At 34.6% G+C, this 21,755-nt stretch overlaps 1 protein-coding gene across 1 annotated transcript in view; it reads left to right on the top strand.

Moving 5' to 3' along the window:
* Positions 1–21,344, top strand: part of LOC149795347 (limbin-like) — a 125,207-nt gene extending 103,863 nt beyond the window's left edge. The window contains exons 26-29 of the mRNA XM_089965122.1: positions 1,891–1,978; positions 3,554–3,729; positions 8,815–8,916; positions 13,094–21,344. Of these exons, the coding sequence (XP_089821248.1) occupies positions 1,891–1,978; positions 3,554–3,729; positions 8,815–8,916; positions 13,094–13,376 (649 nt within the window). The 3' untranslated portion in view covers positions 13,377–21,344. The remainder of the gene's footprint in view (positions 1–1,890; positions 1,979–3,553; positions 3,730–8,814; positions 8,917–13,093) is intronic.
* Positions 21,345–21,755: the final 411 nt, after the last annotated feature.

The following is a 21,755-nucleotide window of genomic DNA, read 5'->3' as shown; positions in this document are numbered from 1 at the left end:
TGCTCTGCACATATTTCTTAAATTTTGTATCTTGTTTGTGTTAGTATAGGCATCACCAATGCACAACATATGAACACTTTAGCTCTCATATTTATAAGTAGATTTCAGTTAGATTTGTGAAAGATCATCTTAACAAACTTTTTAGATGGGTTTGAGATTAGCACACTCTGCTCATATTTCTCAGAGTTATGGCTCTTGATCATCATATTATTGGCATTGCTAACTTAGAAGTTTTTGAATACTCAAGCGTCTACTTTTTTTCATTTGATTTAAACCAAACTTTGCTGTGGAGCATCATCTCAGTAATGTACTTTTTAAAATTTATGCTTGGTAAGTCAAGTTTCCTGGATCCACTAGGACATGAACATTCTGTCTTGTGCATTGTCTATTTGATCTGAACTGACTTAGCTGTGCAGTCAACCTCAGCTTAACAAGGTCTCAGATAACTGCTGCAGACATAACATTTTGACAATATGTTACAGAGTTATGGTGCTTGAATGACTTGGGCATCTCACTTTTGTCAGAACACTATAGCATTAAACTTGTGTTATTTGATTTAACCACATTTGCTCCTCAGCAAGATCTCAGACGACTTTATGATGACCAAAATGTTGGATTGTATTTTACAGGGTTAGGGCCTTTGACTGATATGCCATGAATCTCAATATATATTGAATAATAGCATCCAAATCCTTTGTGTCTTTTTAAACATAGTACCTTTATCTCAACTAGATCTCAAGTGAGTTTGATGACAAGCATATTTGGACTATATTATACAAAGTTCAGGGCCTTCATTGACTTGGGACATTTTAATGGCATGTGAAAACTAGCATCCATGTAATATTTTTTCAATCACTTTAGCTATGGTCCCAATCAACAGTTTTTTAGCTCCTAAACTACAAAATTTACTATAAATCTGTAACGTGTAACCTGTAAATAATGCTTTACATTTGTATTTAAAAATAAGTTTTTTTTAAGTGACATAACCTTATATACCTACCATAGTGCAGACAAAATAAAGCTGTAATGTCCGTTCTTTATTTTGTTTCTGCACAATAATTTTTAGTTCTCTGCCATCTACTGAAACATAAATTTGTAAGTAGTGAGCATTTGGGGCAAGTAAGAAAGCTATAAATTTTGGGTTTAAATGGTCAAAGGTCAAGACTGCATGCACTAAAAGAACAAAAATTGATTTCACACAATAACTTGACTTGTATACCAGATACCAGGACCAAATGTTCTAAATGTTTGCAGTTGAGACAAGAATGACATCTAATGGATTTTGGGTCAAAAAGTGAAATGTCACGGTCACAGTGACTCTGAGAAGAAAAATGGTATCTGCATGATATCCAAGTTCTACTTGAACCAGTCCTTGTGGATGTCTCGAATATGAAACAAAGAAGACACCTATTCATTCTGGGATTCAAATGTCAAAGTCACAAGGATGGAAAGAATGAAAACCATTTTCCACCAAACTACATAGGTTCTGTACCAATATGCACTGACTAAACTTTGTAGTTGGCTTGCATTTGAAACAAGGACAATGACTGTTGATTTTTGAGTTAAATGCTAAGTCATGGTCTGGGGGTATCCAAGAAGAAAAATGGTTTTCACAAAATAAAGTCATATGTCACAATCAATGCCATCAAGCTTTGTGGATGGCTTGCATTTGAGACAAGAAAGGCATCTTTTGATTGATCTGCAAAGGGACACAACTCTTGTCACCTTGGATAATGTGTTGATTAGCCTAGCCTCCATCTAATTTAAAATCATGTGCTAAGAAAAATTAACTGTTTGCAAACTTATGAAAATCGATACTCAATTAAAATACAAACAGAACATTGAATATGTATATGTTAGCAATAATTCAAACATATTTTCATTTTAAAGAAACCAACTGGACCGTGAGATTAGCCAAACATTGGAAGAAGTGCAGCGTCAAAATGAGATTGTCAGGATGCAAGCTCTTCAGGAACAGGTAAATGATTTTGCAAAACACTCTTCAGTATAATACATTCATCATCAAGTAATTAACGTTTCCACAATTGATCATTCAATGGTCAGATGCCTAACTCTTGTTAATATGAATCTAAAAACCATCTGACCAATCACTGACCCATGTAGAAATTGTTGAATAAATAACCTGTGCTGGTTGTATATCAAGGTTATACATTCAGAGGGATTTGATGAGTGTTACTGTGTGTATCCATTTTCTTAATACATCTTCAAACATAAACCAGGCTTGTTTATTAATTCGTCTTGGCCACTTTTTTTATTCTATGACACTCTAATTTGCAGGTTGGAATTATAATGTTTTGTTATGAGATAAAGAATTCTACAATCTGCATATAACTTCCCATCATTTTGCTTTAATGGTTCTTGAGTGTTTTGTAGTGCAAATTCTGATGGAAATGACGTTTGAATATACATGCACACAAACTCTCCAGATCAAGTTTGTACTTAAGTCTCTCCTGAGTGTTTCAACAAGCACTTGCTCACAGCAAACCCTATCATCTTTATTCTTATCTGATCAGTTATGAAGAAATGATATCTACCAAAAACAGTTGGGTTTTTTCGACAATGAAAACAACTTTATAAAGCACATGCAATCAGAGTACAGCTTATGTAAGAAAGAGCAAACATGAAGGCAATCTGATCATATAAGGATGTATTAATTACATACTCATTTAGTCTTATCTGCTTGATCTGCTGGTTAATACAGCTGGTTAATCCATATTTCTGTATCATGCACCCAGAATTCAACTACTTAGAGGCATTCTTTGATGTCTGCACATTTTTATATGCAGTGAATCAGACTTTTATAAATACCAGTTCGTTTCGAATTTCAGTGAAGTTGAAAGTGTTTCTGAAACATAACAGAGGGTGTATGTAATAAATACAAAACTGCACTCATTTGATATGACTTGTGAATATTATATTGACCTGATGACCTCAACATATCCCCATGCCATATCAAACTTGTTCTTGGTGTCAGCTCTGAAGTAAATACTTCTTGTGTTTGTGTTATTCAAAATAATTCAGAGTTAAATTTGAATGATTTTGATGCCATTACCATCCCCTTACCATCCCCTTACCATCCCATTACCATCCTCTTACCATGCCATTACCATCCTATTACCATCCCCTTACCATCCTATTACCATCCCATTACCATCCCCCTACCATCCCATTACTATCCCCTTACCATCCCATTACCATCCCCTTTCATGTTTTAAATAAGATATAGCATGCTTTCAATATTACATTTTCAAAATACCTTATGTACTTGCTTATAAGTTGAGTCCAACTGTAAAAAACATATCTAATGGCATAATGTGCCAGCAGACTGTGGTCTGTGTTGTTTATTTACTAATTATGTACAACAAACTGCATAATGCACTGGCAGATTTAGGTCTGTATATTTACACTTGGACTTATACGTGAGCATATATAGTATTTATCAGTTGGTCTTGTAGGCTTATAAAAGGAGGAATACTAATTTTTCCACTAAAGTAGGTTTTCAGAATGCAGTCTAACCTAATAACTCTTTCAGGAGTTGCAGTTCATTGGTGGTCTGGTCAAGATTGGTCAGTTTAATAAGGAAGAACTGAACACTGTCCTGGGAATATTGTATCCACATAAAACTGATGCTGATATCTCGGACATCCTGGTCAAAATCTATGACCCCAGTACAGTGGAAAAAGATGGAAATACCACACCTCGGGCTATGTAAGTGTACTATGTAATGACTTGACCTGGTTCTATAGTCAATACATAGCAGCTGTATTGACAATATTAGTTCATTGTAGTAATTTCCTGATATTGTAACGACATGCTTATGGTCATTGGTTACTGTGATAACATTGAATCCAACATGAAGGCTGCAGTTACTTTTACCATGCTACAACTGGTTAACAATATTATGCATGGTTGTTAAATAAATTTTATTAATGCCAATAACTTTGTGTATTAAAAGTAAATATCTAATATTTATTTTGTTGATGTGCTAAAATTAGCCCTAGATTCATGCTTTCATGATGGGAAATGATTTCCTTGAAGGAATTGTGATGGAACTTACTCCACATAAGTACATTTTTGGTTTTTCCCTTAACCCTTTAGCCATGACTACCGTATCTAATCATCACCTGTAAATAGCTCCTGAACCCCAGTGACGTATATATGCAGTGTCGATAAGCCTAGTTTACTACCCCAGTGTCGCTTATGTGCGTATAGTTCCACAGTACTCAAAACCCGAGTGTCGCATCTATGCGGACATGACTGCTATGTTAACTAAACGTTGATTGGTTGAAAGTACAGAAGTTTACATATTTTTGATTATCATGACCAATGAGAGAACTGTTTACTCAACATTTTGATACAAGTGTGAAAGCTGAGAGGTTAAATTTAGACACTGTCAGGGATTTTCTGCACTTTACGAAACACGTGTAGCTGAAATAAACAAAGATGGATTCTGATTCAGATATGATCAACTTTAAAGGGTTCAATGCAAACGATATTGCAGAGTTTAATGGATCATTCTTAGAAAATCGATCAGATATTGATATTAGTCCTATTTCAACACCAGATGCAAGTGATTTTGAATCGGATGACAAGGTGGACATAGTCCCACTTGCACAATGGAGTTATAACCTCACCGTGTTCGAGATCAGTGATTTTGATTCTCATGTTGGGTCAACAATCAAGCTTGGACTAAGCAATGAGAACGATTTTTTTCTCAAGTTTTTTCCTGACTGTCTGGTGGAAAAGCTTGGGAAAGAAACAAATGATTATGTCAAGAAAATGGGGGACCAAAAACAAGTCCTGAGGCTGAAATGGTATGAAATCAGCATTACGGAGATGTGGACATATTTTGGAATATACATCATCATTTATGTGTGGATAATGACTGTTTTGAGAGGTACCACTCTCAACTTTGTAATATAAAGTGGAAGTATATGAATAACAGACTCTATACAAGGAAATCCAGCAAAAAGCTAATGAAATAATAATATAAATGTAACCATGTTTTCATCGTCAGTTTCTGTAGCCAGCCTTGATGATGCTCTAGTATTCAGCCTAGGAACCGGCCTCAGTAGTCTCAGTAACTGATATGACAGCACTCGGCAGTAGTGAACTGCACAACAGCTGTAGTAACTAAAGGGTTAAGCAGATCAAGTGACATTAGAATGGCCAAAGGCTATGTCACCAAATTTTATTTGGTCTGCATACAGACAGTGCTTAATTTTGCAAGTGTGAATTTACTGTCTAATTGAAAAATGTGTGATGAGTTGATGCATGGAATGGTATATAGAAATGACACCTTTAGCAAACAGCTTTGGATGAATCATACCAATTTACTGCTTTACAGTGACATAAACTATTGAAAGTGCTAAAATTTAATTTGTTCATCAAACTGAGGTGAAAGAAGAGTAGTATCACTCTGAGTTGAGGGATCCTGTCATTTCTTTAGTGACTGATTTTGCTTGTGCATCGTGAGCACACTCATTGACAGGGCTCACAGATACCTTCTGGTTTTCTTCTCGTTCTTAAGTTTGAGATGCTGAGTAGTTTTCTCCTCACAAGGGAAGTAATCCATCAATTCTCTCAATGATTTTTGTCCTGCCCTCCAATATCTCAGTTTGACCATGGATCTCCTTGTTAGGGGTGGCTTCTTCATGAGACCCCTGTAGTCTGATGATTCATTGTCTCAGTGATGGCAGAAACTTTGACAACTAGACCAAATGTTAAATGTGCTTTTTTATATTATGAGGCTAAATCTCAGCAAATGGGAGCACCTCACTTAAACATTTACTGGACATTCCATTTATGGAAAAACTGCCATATATCATGATATGCATGAATGGCAGTCTGATTGTTGGGGTGCCAGTACCTTGTCCTGTTTACACATGAGCAGGGTTTGGTTCCTTCTGGAGCAGTCCATGCATAGCACCTCCTGGAGATGAAGGTCACATGAATGCTAAAAGATTGGCAAGAGGTGCTATCTGAAATGGGCATTCTGATTCTTTCAGACATCAACTGTATTCAGTTTTTTTTGTTACGGCATGGAAAATTAAATCCCCAGATCTCTGCCTTATTTTTTATCTTCTCAGGTGGTGTAATAGTTGACAAATCCAAATTAAAATACTTCACTCCCCATATGGAATCAACCAATTCACACAGAATGGTCTATCAACCCCTTGCCTTCAGTCAAATCTGCATGTTGGTGTTGATTGTTTCCCTTACTTGGGAAAAATCTTGGATAAATGACCACCAAATGGTTGAGATACCCAAGGAAATCCTCCTATATCCATGCCTTCTGAAACAACCACAAATGCAGGTTTTGCGTCCCAAACCAGAAATGCTGAACCAGCATGCCTGTCTGATAGCAAACAATAGATCAGAAATAAACAGTTATGTAAACAAATGTGGAACAGAATTACAGAAGGCTCACCACTTTGCAAACTTATTAGGGGAAATACAGAATGTTTTTCTAGTGGTGGAAATGGGTAAAGATATCTCCTTTAAATTCATAATTTTGCTATTGAGAAGAAATTACCATCAGTTACCATCAAGGGCTACCACTGAAGGTGCCTGTGAAACTACCATCAAATGCATCACATCTGTGTACTGTCCTTTCATTGAAACTAGTTTTGTCAGTATCATATGTTAACAGTCCTCTATAAGTTTGTTTACACCATGTACTTGGGAAAAAAAAACACTCCTTCTTTACTTCATCAGCACTGAAGACCGTGTCCCTGATTTCTCTTGGTTGATTGCAGTAAATGATGAAAGTGTCTAAGTGACCAAACTGTGGTATGTCACTAACATTTTCAGGAAAATGTGTTGGACTCAAACACAATGAATGTGTTAAAAGTCAGGTAATTTATCACATATGTTTGCATGAGTAATCTGTACAAACTGTACTGCTTTGACTGGCAGGTCATCATCTGATGATGAACACTGCAGTTGAAGTGAAAGCTGCTCCGTTGCATATGGCTGTAAGAAACTCACTGCAGAGGGACTTAAAATGGAGTGTCTCTCCTAGAAACTCAGCTTCCAGCAATGTCAAAACCCATGACATGTTGCTTTGCAGTAATGTATGGCAAATCTCTTATCTGCAGATGCCGGTTAAGGGTTACAGTTATAATTGTTATTATGCTGTGACATGGTGGTTAGTGCTCTCTCAAGCAAAAGAAGAGGGAAAGAAAATTATTATCTCTTCTCCCCCCACCATCCCATTTATACCAACTAACTGTGAGCAGTATAGCCTTCAGGTAGTTGAGCTGTATAACATGCTTATTCAGCAGCACTTATATTGATTGTCTGAGAAAGAACAACATGCAAACTTGACCTAGTCACCTTTGATTAAATTTAGTTGGCAACACCCTAATTGATTGTCTGAGAAAGAACAACATGCAAACTTGACCTGGTCACCTTTGATTAAATTTAGTTGGCAACACCCTAATTGATTGTCTGAGAAAGAACAACATGCAAACTTGACCTGGTCACCTTTGATTAAATTTAGTTGGCAACACCCTAATTGATTGTCTGAGAAAGAACAACATGCAAACTTGACCTAGTCACCTTTGATTAAATTTAGTTGGCAACACCCTAATTGATTGTCTGAGAAAGAACAACATGCAAACTTGACCTGGTCACCTTTGATTAAATTTAGTTGGCAACACCCTAATTGATTGTCTGAGAAAGAACAACATGCAAACTTGACCTGGTCACCTTTGATTAAATTTAGTTGGCAACACCCTAATTGATTGTCTGAGAAAGAACAACATGCAAACTTGACCTGGTCACCTTTGATTAAATTTAGTTGGCAACACCCTAATTGATTGTCTGGGAAAGAACAACATGCAAACTTGACCTAGTCACCTTTGATTAAATTTAGTTGGCAACACCCTAATTGATTGTCTGAGAAAGAACAACATGCAAACTTGACCTGGTCACCTTTGATTAAATTTAGTTGGCAACACCCTAATTGATTGTCTGAGAAAGAACAATGTGCAAACTTGACCTAGTCACCTTTGATTAAATTTAGTTGGCAACACCCTAATTGATTGTCTGAGAAAGAAACAATCTGTAAACTAGATATATTGACCTTTGAATTTTACTTCATTATGGTCTTTATTTGATAGTTTAATGATAAATAAATCAAAGATAACCTGATATAATGATATTTTGGAATATCCTATGACCAATGTCTGGTTGCTTGGAACAAATGCCAGACAAAACCATTGAACTGGCAATCATATCCAGCAAATACAGGGATTTAAGAAAGCCTCATACACACACACACACACACACACACACACACACACACACACACAAAATCACCATCTCACACTGAGAGACATTGAATATTAACAAAATAAAAGCATATTGACTGACTAAATCTTTGACAAAATCTAAAGGTATAATTAAAGGGACCTTTCTTACACATGCCCAGAAGGATACAGGAATCTTTCAAATTAAATAACATAATTTTAGAAAATATAACATGCAAGTGACTTTCTGACTAAATATATAAACCTGTTGACAGACAAAATATACAAGAGTAGCGAGTGAATATTAACAGGATAATGTAGATGACTGCTATTATATAATTATTGTTCATTTATTTTGAAATTACCTTTTAGCTCTGAAAAAAACCCACAAGCATATTTATGTATTAGCTTTCAATGATGTATGCACATAACACAAGTATTTAAAACTAATTTTAATCATCCTGAATTCCTGATGATGTTTGCCTACAATAATAACAATTGCAGATATTTGTAATAGCTTTTTTTATTTTTACTTCAGCCCCTTGAGCAGGAAAAATAGTTCCCTGGTGAGCAGGATACAGGCAGCCCAGATGCCAACTGCTGAATCAAGGCCTTCATCCAGACTCAGTGATACTCAAAGGTATCTTATTTACTTGGGCCATATTCAGTGATACTCAAAGATATCTTATCTACTTGGGCCATACTCTGCAATACTCATAGGTATCTTATTTACTTGGGCCATACTCATCAATACTCATAGGTATCTTATTTACTTGGGTCATACTCAGTGATATTCAAAGGTATCTTATTTACCCAGGCCATACTCAGTGATTCTCAAAGGTATCTTATTTACCCAGGCCATACTCAGTGATTCTCAAAGGTATCTTATTTACTTGGGCCATACTCAGTGATATTCAAAGGTATCTTATTTACCCAGGCCATACTCAGTGATTCTCAAAGGTATCTTATTTACTTGGGCCATACTCAGTGATTCTCAAAGGTATCTTATTTACCCAGGCCATACTCAGTGATTCTCAAAGGTATCTTATTTACTAGGGCCATACTCAGTGATTCTCAAAGGTATCTTATTTACTAGGGTCATTCTCACTGATACTCATATGTATCTTATTTACTTGGGCCATACTCACTGATACTCAACAGTATCTTATTTACTAAGGCCGCTTCTGATTAACTGAGCTTATTACCACTCTGGAGACCATGTTTCTTCTGATTTTGATAAAACTAGGAATATACCCTTTACATTATAAATATTTCTGATAAGTTTGGTTATGAAAAAGAGTGACACATATTAGTATTCAGATCTCGCATTTGATAGTTCAAGTTTGTTACCAATCTGGAAGCCATGTTTCTGATCCAAATTTTGATCAGACTTAGAATACAGCACACATGGTCAAGATCTCACATGAGTGTGATAATGAGTGACATTCACACATATTAATGAGATGGTCATTCATTTGATTGGCTTAACTTAGTACCAAGTGTCTGTTCTAAAACTTATTTTTTCTTTTGTTGGATTGGGGGGGGGGGCATCTAACTCACCATTTTAAATAAAGGGAGAAATTTTGTAAATGGAGGAAGAACATAATGAGGACATAATGGGAATGCTTGATTATATTATGCATAAGTTTTGCACATCCAGTTGATAGTCTGCTTAAATTTGTAGAAAATTAGCATCAATCCTGCAATCTTGTGACCTAGAATGGAACCTGGATACCGCTTTAGAGATTGTATTTCTGATCCACTTTTGATTACATTTGGTAGACTTAACTTATCAATACCTAAGATGATGGCAATTATGAGCAAAATTTAGGCATAATAATAAAGTTATCTTGCATTTGATTGGTAGAGCTTGTCAATGCTACAATCACTTTATTTCTGACCAGATTTTTTTAAAACATGGTGAGAAGAGTTTTAGCATCAAGAGGTGTTTTATTATGAATGTGATCTGTTCATATTAATGAGGTCATCTTGCATCTGATTGGCTAAGTTTGTAAATACTAAATTAGCAACTCTCGTTTGGATCAAATGTTATCAAAATTGGTAAAGATGCTTATATCATCTAAACATCCTGTCAGTTTCATTATGAATGAGACATATGCATATTTATGTGATCTTGTATTTGAGTTTCATTATGAATGAGATCTATGTATAGTCATGTGATTATGTATTTAAGTTTCATTATGAATGAGACCTATGCACATTTATGTTATCTTGTATTTAAGATTCATTATGAATGAGATATATGCATATTTATGTTATCTTGCAGCTGAGTTTCATTACGAGTAAGACCTATGCACATTTATGTTATCTTGTATTTAAGTTTCATTATGAATGAGACATATGCATATTTATGTTCCGAGTGGTCTAATGCGCTTTCCGTTACGGATCACTGCCATCTCACCTCTGTCTGCGTGGGTTCGAGTCTCGGATTCAGCCAATGTGGGTATGTGAGAAAGCTTGTCAGTAGCTTCTCGTGGGTCGGTGGTTCTTTCTGGGGTTTTCCTGGGTTCTTCCTCCACCATTAATGCTGGCTGCCATGTATAGCTTATCGTGTGCTGAAAAATGGCGCTAAACCCTACAACAACATATTTATGTTATCTTGCATCTGAGTTTCATTATGAGTAAGACCTATGCACATTTATGTTATCTTGTATTTAAGTTTCATTATGAATGAGACATATGCATATTTATGTTATCTTGTATCCGAGTTTCATTATGAGTGAGACCTATGCACATTTATGTTATCTTGTATTTGAGTTTCATTATGAATAAGACCTATGCATAGTCATGTGATCTTGTGTTTGAGTCTTTAATATCACTCAAGAGACTGTATTTTTTTATATAGAGTTTTGATCAAACTTGGCAAATATGCTTGTATCATTAAAATCTTGCTTTAGTATGATTATGAACAAGGTCCAAACATATTTATGAGGTTATGCTATATCTAATTTGCTGAGCTTCTGGCTTCTCTGGAGACTGAATTTCAATTGAATGGTTAAAAAAAAGCCTATGCCCTCCTTATCTTAGAAATTCTGTAATAAATAAGATACACATTTGCCTTGATAACTCATGGGCATTTGCCTTGATAACTCATGGGCATTTGCCTTGATAACTCATGAGCAATGGGGTTCATGAACTATAACCATGGCATAGGTGAGGGTGAAAAATAGTGAGAAAGACTCAAGTTTGGGTTGGAGGAAAGAGTGGCAAGCAACTACAAGAATTACAATTGTCATTGTCCAACTTTCATCTTATGCATTTATGGATATATGGATATTAGTTCTTAAGAAGTCAAATAAAGTCATTAGATAAATGATAGCAGGCTTTTAATACCAAGTTCACATGCAATACTTAAATATTTGTGTATCAATAAAGTTGGAGTTGTATCCCTTTTAAGGTCAGAACACATCTATCCATCTTAAGCAAACACAAACAAATAGCTTCAGAGCCCGATTACACTCATAAATTGTCAGAGCCAAATCTATAAATATGCTTTTACTGTTTAAAATAGCAATTTTAAATGTCAGGATACACTTCTTTGTTGATATTAATAATAAACACAGCTGACATGGCAGTTGCACTGCTCCAGAACACTACACCTAGAATGGTGCCCCAAAAAATTGACTGGAGTATGAAAAAGACAAAAACATGTTTTATTAGAACTGATAAGTTATTTTCAAATATATTGTTGCAAATTTTGAAGGATAATAAACAGAACAACCAAAGACAAAAAGTGTCTGATTTCATAAGAAATTTGGCAGACCCTATGTCAGATTACTGTGATGTTGCTACATTTCATGTACTGTGATTGATTGCAGACAATAAATATTTGAAATAGCTTCTGTCATAATATCAAAGGGCCATTCAGTCCATGACAGTTGCCTGAATGCCAGCTTAGTGCTTAGTTAGTTGTATTATTACAGCTGATTTTATGTTGTTGATTTTAGTGTTATCAATGCACCAGTCTTTATACATGAGGTTCAACAGTTTTGTCTCAATGCTTTAGCCAGTAGACTTGAGGTTCAACAGTCTTGTCTCATTATGTCCCAGTCATTAAATATGAAGTTCAGCAGTCTTGTCTCAATGCCCTAGCCATTAGATTATGAGGTTCAGCAGTCTTGTCTCAGTGCCCTGGCCATTAGACATGAGGTTCAACAGTTTTGTCTCAGTGCCCTAGTCATTAGACATGAAGTTCAGCAGTCATGTTTCAGTGCCCTAGCCATTAGACTGAGGTTCAACACTCTTGTCTCAATGCCCCAGTCATTAGATATGTTGTTTAACCAGTCTTGTCTCAATGCCCATCATTAGACATGAGGTTCAGCAGTCTTGTCTCAATGCCCTAGTCATTAGGCATGTTGTTCAACGTCTTGTCTAAGTGTGCATATTTATATGCTATGTTCATATTTCTTTTTCATTCCTATTAATTTTGAATGATATTCAGACATTTTAACCTTATAAAATGTGTCATTATTGGACAATCAGTATGATCAGCTTATTGCAGAACAGTCTTTTCTTTGTCATCATCCATTTCTTAATTTTATTACCAACTTTTAAATGGGGCTGTGCTAAAGAGACCATGTGCAGTAGAATATTTAAAACTCAAAGACAATGCAGTGGTCTGAAAATATTTAGTTTTCAAGATTTTCAGGGTTGCAGACAAGAGAAAGATTTACACAGTGACCAAGCAAGTTCTGTGATTGGTTAAAAATATTCAGGTTATTAATGTTTCAGTTAAAAAACTTTTGCTGAATATTTAATTTAAAACTCTTTTGGCATGATTCATTTATCTTTTGCAGTGCCAAAAAAACCACAAAGAAGAAGAAGCCAAGTCTTGCATCAGAGGACATTTACAACCACTCTGCATTGGATGAAGATATTTCTGAACAATATAATAGAAGTGCACAGGCACAGGATACGGATGATGAGGAAATTGTTGAAGCAGAAATGGTCCGACGACCACAACCTGCGAGGCTTCCACCCCTTTCAACAGGATTTGACAAAAAACCAAAGAAAAAGAAAAAGAAAAACTTCTTAAAAAAGGCACAGGCAATTCAGGATGATGATGATGATTTACTTTAGCAAGTACCAATTTTCCACATGTAGGACACATATATTTATCTACTCATACTTTTGTTTTTTCTTATATGGTTAGCTTGTTGACTGATTTAATTACACATCTATGGAGACATCAGTCCAATGTTATTTTTCCTGCTACATTTCCTTCTAAATTTGCATATTTTAGTAAAGATGGAGAAATGAGTAGATAATATTCTCATCCATGCTTCTATTGTTTCTGATACAATAGCACCAGCCTTCAGGTTACAAGAATTTTGATTTTGCTAACAAAGCAAATAATTTTAAAGTTTGTCTTAATAGCAGTAATACAAAACCTGTCACTTTTGCCTTGTTTACCTTCAGGATGCAAAGTCCCCTCATCTGAGCTCATATTTCTACCATCTTAATATACAAAATCTTTTAGAAATCTATGAGAGAGAAAACCCAGAGCCATTGCACTTAACTACCACGCTAGGAAATTCTTCCTGTATTTCTCAGACACTTGTAATGCTAGGACATGTAATTCACTTATAGAAAATTGTCTTTGTTTTGTGTTTAAAGACATTTTTTGCAAATTATTCCAATTTTTCAGTTTTAATTGAGTGATTATCCCCTCAGTCCTAGAAAAGTGTATTGATGATATTGTTTTGGTGGACTTTATTGCACCATGTTAAATTAGTGTTGCTCTTCTTTATTTTACCCCTTTTAGTTATCCATTTTTACCGTAAATAATTCCTCCTATGTTGCAGTTCCAAAATTGTATTCAGTACTTGATTTGGCAGTATCCTAATATTTTTGCCTTGGCTAAGTATCACTACCCAACTGAGGCTCCAGAATCTTAATACCTAGTGTTTATCAATTGTGGAATTTAATAATTAATCAGTACATGCTTAGCCAGTACCTTTCATTGAAGTAATTTTATTTGCACTGCTTTCTACGTAATTTGGATCAGTACTCACTTTGTCAGTACAGCTTTAATTTTTTGCATTTAAGAATTTTGTTGCACTGCTTCAACAAGTGCTAGCTTAGGCAGTACCAGTTTAATTGTTGCATTAAATAACTTTATTACACTGATGTGGCAGTTTATGTTGCAATCAAATATTTGCATCATAATTTCTCTTTTAAAAAATGTGGGGGAATGTGGAGACAAGAAGACCCCATAAGATTCTCAACTGCCATTTATCTTGTAAAAAGTACATATGAACAGATGGTTGCCTGTTCTATTGTCTATGACCTGGCAATATTTAGGACCTGGCCACAATTCAACACATGTATATAGGGAGGAATAAATGCATTTCTTCCCCCATATTCCTCAGTCCAAAGAGAGTATGGGATCCTTACCTCCTTGATCCCAGGAGTGTATCTTCCTCTTCCCTAGAAAAGAATACTGCCCCATTGGGACAGTTTGAGTTCTACAGGAATTGGAATGTGACTCCTTTGTCTCAGTAGAGTATGGAACTAATCATTCCTCAATTCCAGGAGCATATGGGATCTGTCTCGTGAAGTCATCAGACATAGTGCTCCTGAAGAATCATGGAACTCTATTACAGTAGAAACTTTTTGATCCCAGGAGGTCATGTGATCTCTCATGAAGTTGAAAGACAAATCTCCTGAAGAGTCCCAGAACTTCATCAGGGTAACTACTCCTCAATACTAGGAGCACATGGAAGATCTGTTTTTCTTACTGAAGAGATACTTAATGCCCCTGATGAATTGCAGGACTCTATGAGGGTCAGCACTCTGTTGAATGTGTCAGAGACAAGATCAAACATCCCTGAGAAGGGGAAGCAGCCATATTACTCTGGATCATCTGATGGAGGCTTGTTCATCAGATCATCATTGCCTGACCTCCATTCATTGGTCACCAGTCAATGGAGTCCTATCAGCAGTATGGGTATATATCCCTACTGTTCCCCATCTCCATTCTACCAATCAATCCTATTGGGGATAGGGGTTGGTGTATACTCGTATAAGAGGGATAAGAAATATTTCCCATGATCCTAAAAATCCTGCTACTAGGGGCAGTCCCACCACTGAGGAGTTGTGGAATTAGAACAACCTTACTCCCTGGTCTCCCTCTCATTAGAGAGCCACTAGGTTGAAAAAGCCCATCTCCCCTTTGGAGTGTTAGCAGGACAATAACATCCTTTCAGTTATGGTGGACTAAAACAAGTTCACTGAGGAAAGAGGCAAGACAGTCCATCATCCTTCCACCTGTCAGATCAGGTGGAAAGTAGCATAGATGTGGTTGTTTCCCCCCAGGATTTGTGTCCCAAGTTTTCAGGCATGGAGAACAATTTCTTACCACTTTGGAGAGACCCTTGTGGGACACATTGCAACCATATTTCCCTTTACTCCCCCATGCAGACATGGTAAGGGAGTTTCCCAAAAAAGTTTTCGACAGGTCAGGAATTCACCAAGCAAATTATGGGGTGGCCTGTTCCCCCATTAATGCAGCAATTGTTGGTTTTAGAATCCAGTCCCCTTGCTCTTGGATAATGGAACATCTCAAGTGATTTCATTGGAGACCTGGGGTCGCCTTCCAGTCAAAACAATGGAGGTGCTTGGGCTTTATGCTTTTATGCTAGTAACTATAGCCTCACATGCTGATCTCTTATCAGCAGCTTCCTTCAGTCTTGTGAAGGAGTTATCATTGTTACCGAATCACTGTAAGAACCATATTTGGGCTGCTTCATAGTCTGGGTCTGAGTCAAAGAGGAAGAGTATTGAGCATGAGCTGATGATGTGGTAGTCAGACTGGGTTCTGTCTGTTCTAAATTTCTAGAATATTCCATGCAATGGGAGGTTGGATTTATGAGCTCAGATGAGGGAACTTAGCATCCTTGAACGTAAGCAAGGCAAGAGTGAGAAGTAAGTATTACTTTACTAACATTATTTTAACCCCTTCCTCCTGGCAAAAAAATCCTAGTTTTTAATCTATTCGGTCTTTATGCTGACAAAACACAAGTTCATCTTTCGAAAAATTATTTGTAAAATGTCAAATAATTGTGGTCTTTACTTGGCTCATCATTCCCAAGAATACACATGTCTATGGTAGGAGATATGTTTTTGCTTTTAGTACCAAGATTTCTTTCTCAAATTTGGTGGCTATAAATGAGAGCATAGGTCTGAAAGAATTGCTTATAGTTATGGCTTGTTTACTTGTGTGTGTGTGAATATATATATATATATACATATATATATATATATATATATATATATATATATATATATATATATATATATATATATATATATATATATATATATATATATATATTGCTCAAGCAAATAAAAAAAGTAACATTCTTCAAGAGATAGGTGTAAGGTCCAACATCTCAAGTTTCTAACCATGAATACATTGTTCTTTTTTAGGAAGATGCACTACAAGTATCAATCCAGGGTTTCATTTTTTGAACTCTTAATTTAATTTCTTAGTGGTTAGGAGATTTAATTTACTTCTGCAGTTTAATTGTATTTGTGTTACAAGGTCAGTATGCATAATGTGCCAGCAGATCAGGGTCTGTGTTATTAGTTGTACTCCTAATACACTGAATAGATCCAGATCTGCAGGTGTGTTATACAGTGGCAGATCTGGGTCTATGCAGTTTGTAGTTTGATCCAACTTAAAAACAAGTACAGTATTGACTTCCATCCTGTGAGAGAGAAGTTTTTTATGTGAATTTTGTAAAGAAACTTTATGATGATGTACCAACAGAGAGAGACAGAGAGCTTAGGACTTTTTGAAGTAATGCAATTTATGCAACATCTTTTAAATTTAAATTTTAATATTTGTATACTTTTTACCTTTACCTTTTTAAAGTTACATTTTAATGTCACAGAGAGCATTCTGGCATAAGGTCTTTTAAGTTGAATATGCTCTACCATTCAATATGGCTGCCATAAAAAAAAATAGAATACAAAATATCTTTCAATATCAGAAAGCATAATACTGAAATTTCCAGGCCAACTGTCCTAACATTTTTCTTTGAGCTAGATGTCTGGCAGGTGAGTGACCTCAAGCCTATCCAGGTTTCTTGTATTATTTAAGCCACCTAGAGATAACATGCATTCTGGAATATAAATGTGTCATGCATTATGGCAGAGTCCTTGTGACATCATTTCACACTTATTCGAGCTTAATAGTCAGACCCTTTCTGGGCTGACATGTTAAACAATGGCCAACAAGTTTTTTGGAAACAAAATTTGGTATAATCCATGACACGTTGCTTAAGGTTTATATGTCATTCTTGGTCATTACACCTTGTATTTTGGTTATATAACTTCAGATGAGCACATCGAAAACTATCTTGTTAAATGATTCAACTGATAGGGGTATTTAAATTAAATTATTGTAATTACATATTTTAAAATAGGTAGAACTAGTTAATCAGCTGCCACTAGAAATAGCAATTTTTTAAAAATAGATTTTAAAAGTTCTCAAAACTTTGCTGATCATCAAAAGATTCACATTAAACATGAGGTTGTAAAATGGAAGTTACTCATCAGTAGCTTAAATCATCATCATTTGAATAGATGAACACATGACGATATCTGTACATGAGCCTTCATGTACATTTATTGGGGATGTATCAGAATAGTTTTGAAATTGTTATGACTATGTAATGTTCTGGTAATGTTTTTGAAAGTAAAGAACAATAATTGCTTGTTTAGTGACAGTTGATGAAATATTTTTACCTATTTGTAATTACAGTACTTTAGTTTATGCACTCCTGACAGTTGGAATTACATAATATATAGAGTCTGCTTTGCACATTTAAATACATATGGCCAGAATACATGGTGTAATGACAAAGAAGGACACAAAAACCTAATATGGCCTAATTTTGAAAATATGTTAATTACTTTGGGAAAAACCAAATTGGTATTCATGGTGTGCTACAATATGAGAAATCTTTGGAATAATAAATAACATATTTACAAGTCATTTACTTTATATATAGCAGACAACTTGGATTTTGTCTACTCTGTTCACATTTATTTAATATATATTTCACTTTTTTATATAAAATGGAGGATACATTCTGATCAAATATGCAGCTTTGCATTATTTATGATGTGAAAACTCTTGCATTTATTATTACATGAAAACTGATGTGAATCTTACATAAAGAATTTGTAGTATTTGTAAGTTTTTCTTGTATATATTGGAACTATTGTGCAGAGATTAAATATTCAACTTTCTGATTGTCGGCAAACGTTATGATTGGTTAATACAGATTACATAAGAAACTAATGTAAATACTCATTTGTGTCCAACTGCAAACAACACAGACCCTGATTTTCTGTTATATTATGCATTTACAAATCAGGATCTTTGTTGTTTCTTATCAGACTACTCCTAACAAACTTGACAGACCCAGATCTGCCAGAGTATTATGCAACAACGTATTTAGGTCTATGCAGTTTGCCATTGGATCTGACTTGTACAAGAGTATAATCAGTATCAGTATTTGTTTTCATGTAAAATATTAAAAGTACTGATATTTCATCCTAGAGGGTAAGGAGTCTTTTCCTTTAGTATTCTAAAGACTCCCTCAACTTGAGTGCACACTATTTGAGGATAGTTAGTGATGTATACAGTTGCTTAAATTCAGAAGAATAATAGTTGCATTTCATAGAGTTGAATATTTTCTGATTGACTGTTTGATCTCAAGGATGAACATATATTGAGCAGAAATTAAAGTCTGCAAAAACAAACAGTGCAACAAATCAGATGACATCAAATATGTTAAACTTAGATTTTCTTGTTCTTTGTTTGCAATTATATCTTTGACTCCAAAAAATGTATATTGAATTATTAATTAATCTAGAATTTCTTGCACAGTAATGGGTAACAGGTTCATTGGTATTTCATATTTTCAATGACTTTAATATTTAGAAGTGACTTATTTGATAAAATGTTTTTTCAGCTGACTAAGCCTGTCCATTTATGTCAGTGTATTTGTTCTCCATCTAGACATTTACAATACCATATAAGTTAGATCCAACTGCAAACTGCATAGACCCAGACCCGTTGTCACCTAATGCACAGATATAGGGTCTATGCAGTTTATTATGAGTAATCAGTAGAACATAGACCCAAATCTGCCAGTGCATTTTGCATCAGATTAGGGTCTATGTTGTTTGCAGCTGAATTTATATGTTAGTATATAAGGCAGGAGTCTAAAACTCATATGATCAGTAAAACTTTTTCAAAGCAGTTTGTATAGAAGCAAGACAGTTGAAATGTTGGAAACATTGGCCCAAGGGCTACATCAGTGAAACTTTTTCAAAGCGGCTTGTATAAAAGGGAGACAGTTGAAATGTTGGAAACAATAAGTAAATGATGTAACAATCAGAATTTCATCAAAACTGACTGGCTGTGAAGAAAATTTTTCAATAATAATTGTACAAATATTCTGGGTGTCATTGTGGGCTGCAGGAAATAACTCCATGGGTTACATGTTTGATGTAGGGTATGTATTATACTGTTATGACTTAATTTCAGGTATGTACATTTAAAACAATATGCATCACAAAGTGTTTGTTTTATTTACTGTATGTCAAAAGAAAATATTAAGATGATTACAGACACTGGATGTTCTGTGATATCTTTTGTACTTTGCTTTTTTCACAGCATGGGCACAACACATTATTTTGTTTATTTGATAATGGAATGAGTGTAGAAAAAGTACATTCAAAGGCTTATCTTGCTGAAAGAACTTCAGTTTCGTTAAACAGTAACAAGAAAGTACTGCTATTCACATTTATTTTTTTACCAATATGCAAAAAAGATACACATCTCAAAACACTGAACAATCTGTTGTCAGTTGCTTGTTAATTTTTTTTCAAACTGAACTTAGTGTAAAGTATTTGTTGTTTTGAGTTTAGAAGGAAAATTGCAGGAAAAAAATAATACAGCTAAAACTCTATGTCATGCTGTGATGAGATTTGTGCCATCTTACCAGCTTTTAACACTTTTTTAAATGTAGCAATTACATCTTTTAACGTTTATTGACATATACATAACATTGTATAAATCTAATTAATGAAATATATTTGTGTGTTTTTTATACATATTACCACATGTATTTCTGGTTTCTAATGATATTTTGCTGTCTTTATTTACATTTATAGGCTCAAAGTATTTTATTAATCCGTCCACTGTCTACCTGTTTTTATGCCAGTACATGTTCCACTCAGCTGTATGTTAAATCTTTAACACTCTGGGCATTAAGACCTTTGCAACTGTGATTTAATTCTTGTAATGTAAATATATTTGTTTTTATTTTAGATTTTTTATCCTTGACATTGATAATATTTATCTCTTTTTTGGTCTGATTTTATTAATAAAAGAGGAAAGAATGAAATACATAAATATGACTGACAGCAGATACAGAGTAATACCTTTCTGAGCAAGTGTGATTGAGTAACTTTATCTTTTGCATGGTTGTACATCTTTGGATTGCCTCTTTTCTGCTTACACCATTGTTTTCCTAGTTAATATCAAATTAAAACCTGATATAATTCTCAAATTAATTTGTATGGCCTGACTATTATCAAATTGAAAATGTGATATAAATCTCAAATTGATTTTTATGGCCTGACTAATATTAAATTGAAAACATCAAATAATTCTCAAATTAATTTGTATGGGCTGACTATTATCAAATTATATATATATATATATATATATATTAAAGAAGATATGCTTACAGTTGTAATTGGTAAATGCACCTTTAAGACCTACTAGTTAAGACATTTTTGAATATTTACCTCTCATTTACTTTTGAACTTTATACTCTAGATTTTCAACAATTATAATGTTTTAAAATCTAAATTTACAATATATTTCTTGCTACAAACATCACAAATGTATTATCACAGTTTCACAAATTGTATATTTATTTTCTTTACTGTTGAATCTATCTTTCATATTCCACTTAGATACCGGGTATATCATAGTCATGAATAAAGTGTTTAAATTTACATCATTTCTTGTTTTTTAAACTGTATACCTAGTGTTAGTCCATAGCTTAGCCACAATAACAGCTAAACATAGAGCTTTTACAGGATTCATCAACTGCATTTGTGCACAATAGTTTGAACTTGATGATAACAAATTCACAGTAATCAGTGTTCACATTTTTTTATATAAAAAGGAACAAAAAAGTTAAATCAATCAGTTGAACTCAAGTCAGCACTTTGCTATCCAGAAATTAACTCTACACCAGGTTTGTTATAATTGCATTCCATTGTATTTAATGGTTTTGCAGTGCAGTCATGAAGTTATGACTATGTAGGTGTCTCAATTGTCTTATTTATGGACAGATCCCAGAGGCCAGCATATGAAATGACTGGAAGCCTCCCAGCCAGTGTTGATTTTATTTATATAAAGCA

This window comes from Sinohyriopsis cumingii, chromosome 7, assembly GCF_028554795.1.
Source record: "Sinohyriopsis cumingii isolate HCF-2022 chromosome 7, ASM2855479v2, whole genome shotgun sequence".
NCBI classification, from domain to species: domain Eukaryota; kingdom Metazoa; phylum Mollusca; class Bivalvia; order Unionida; family Unionidae; genus Sinohyriopsis; species Sinohyriopsis cumingii.
Note: the sequence above shows the minus strand (reverse complement) of the source record. Positions and strands in the feature narration are given on the sequence as shown.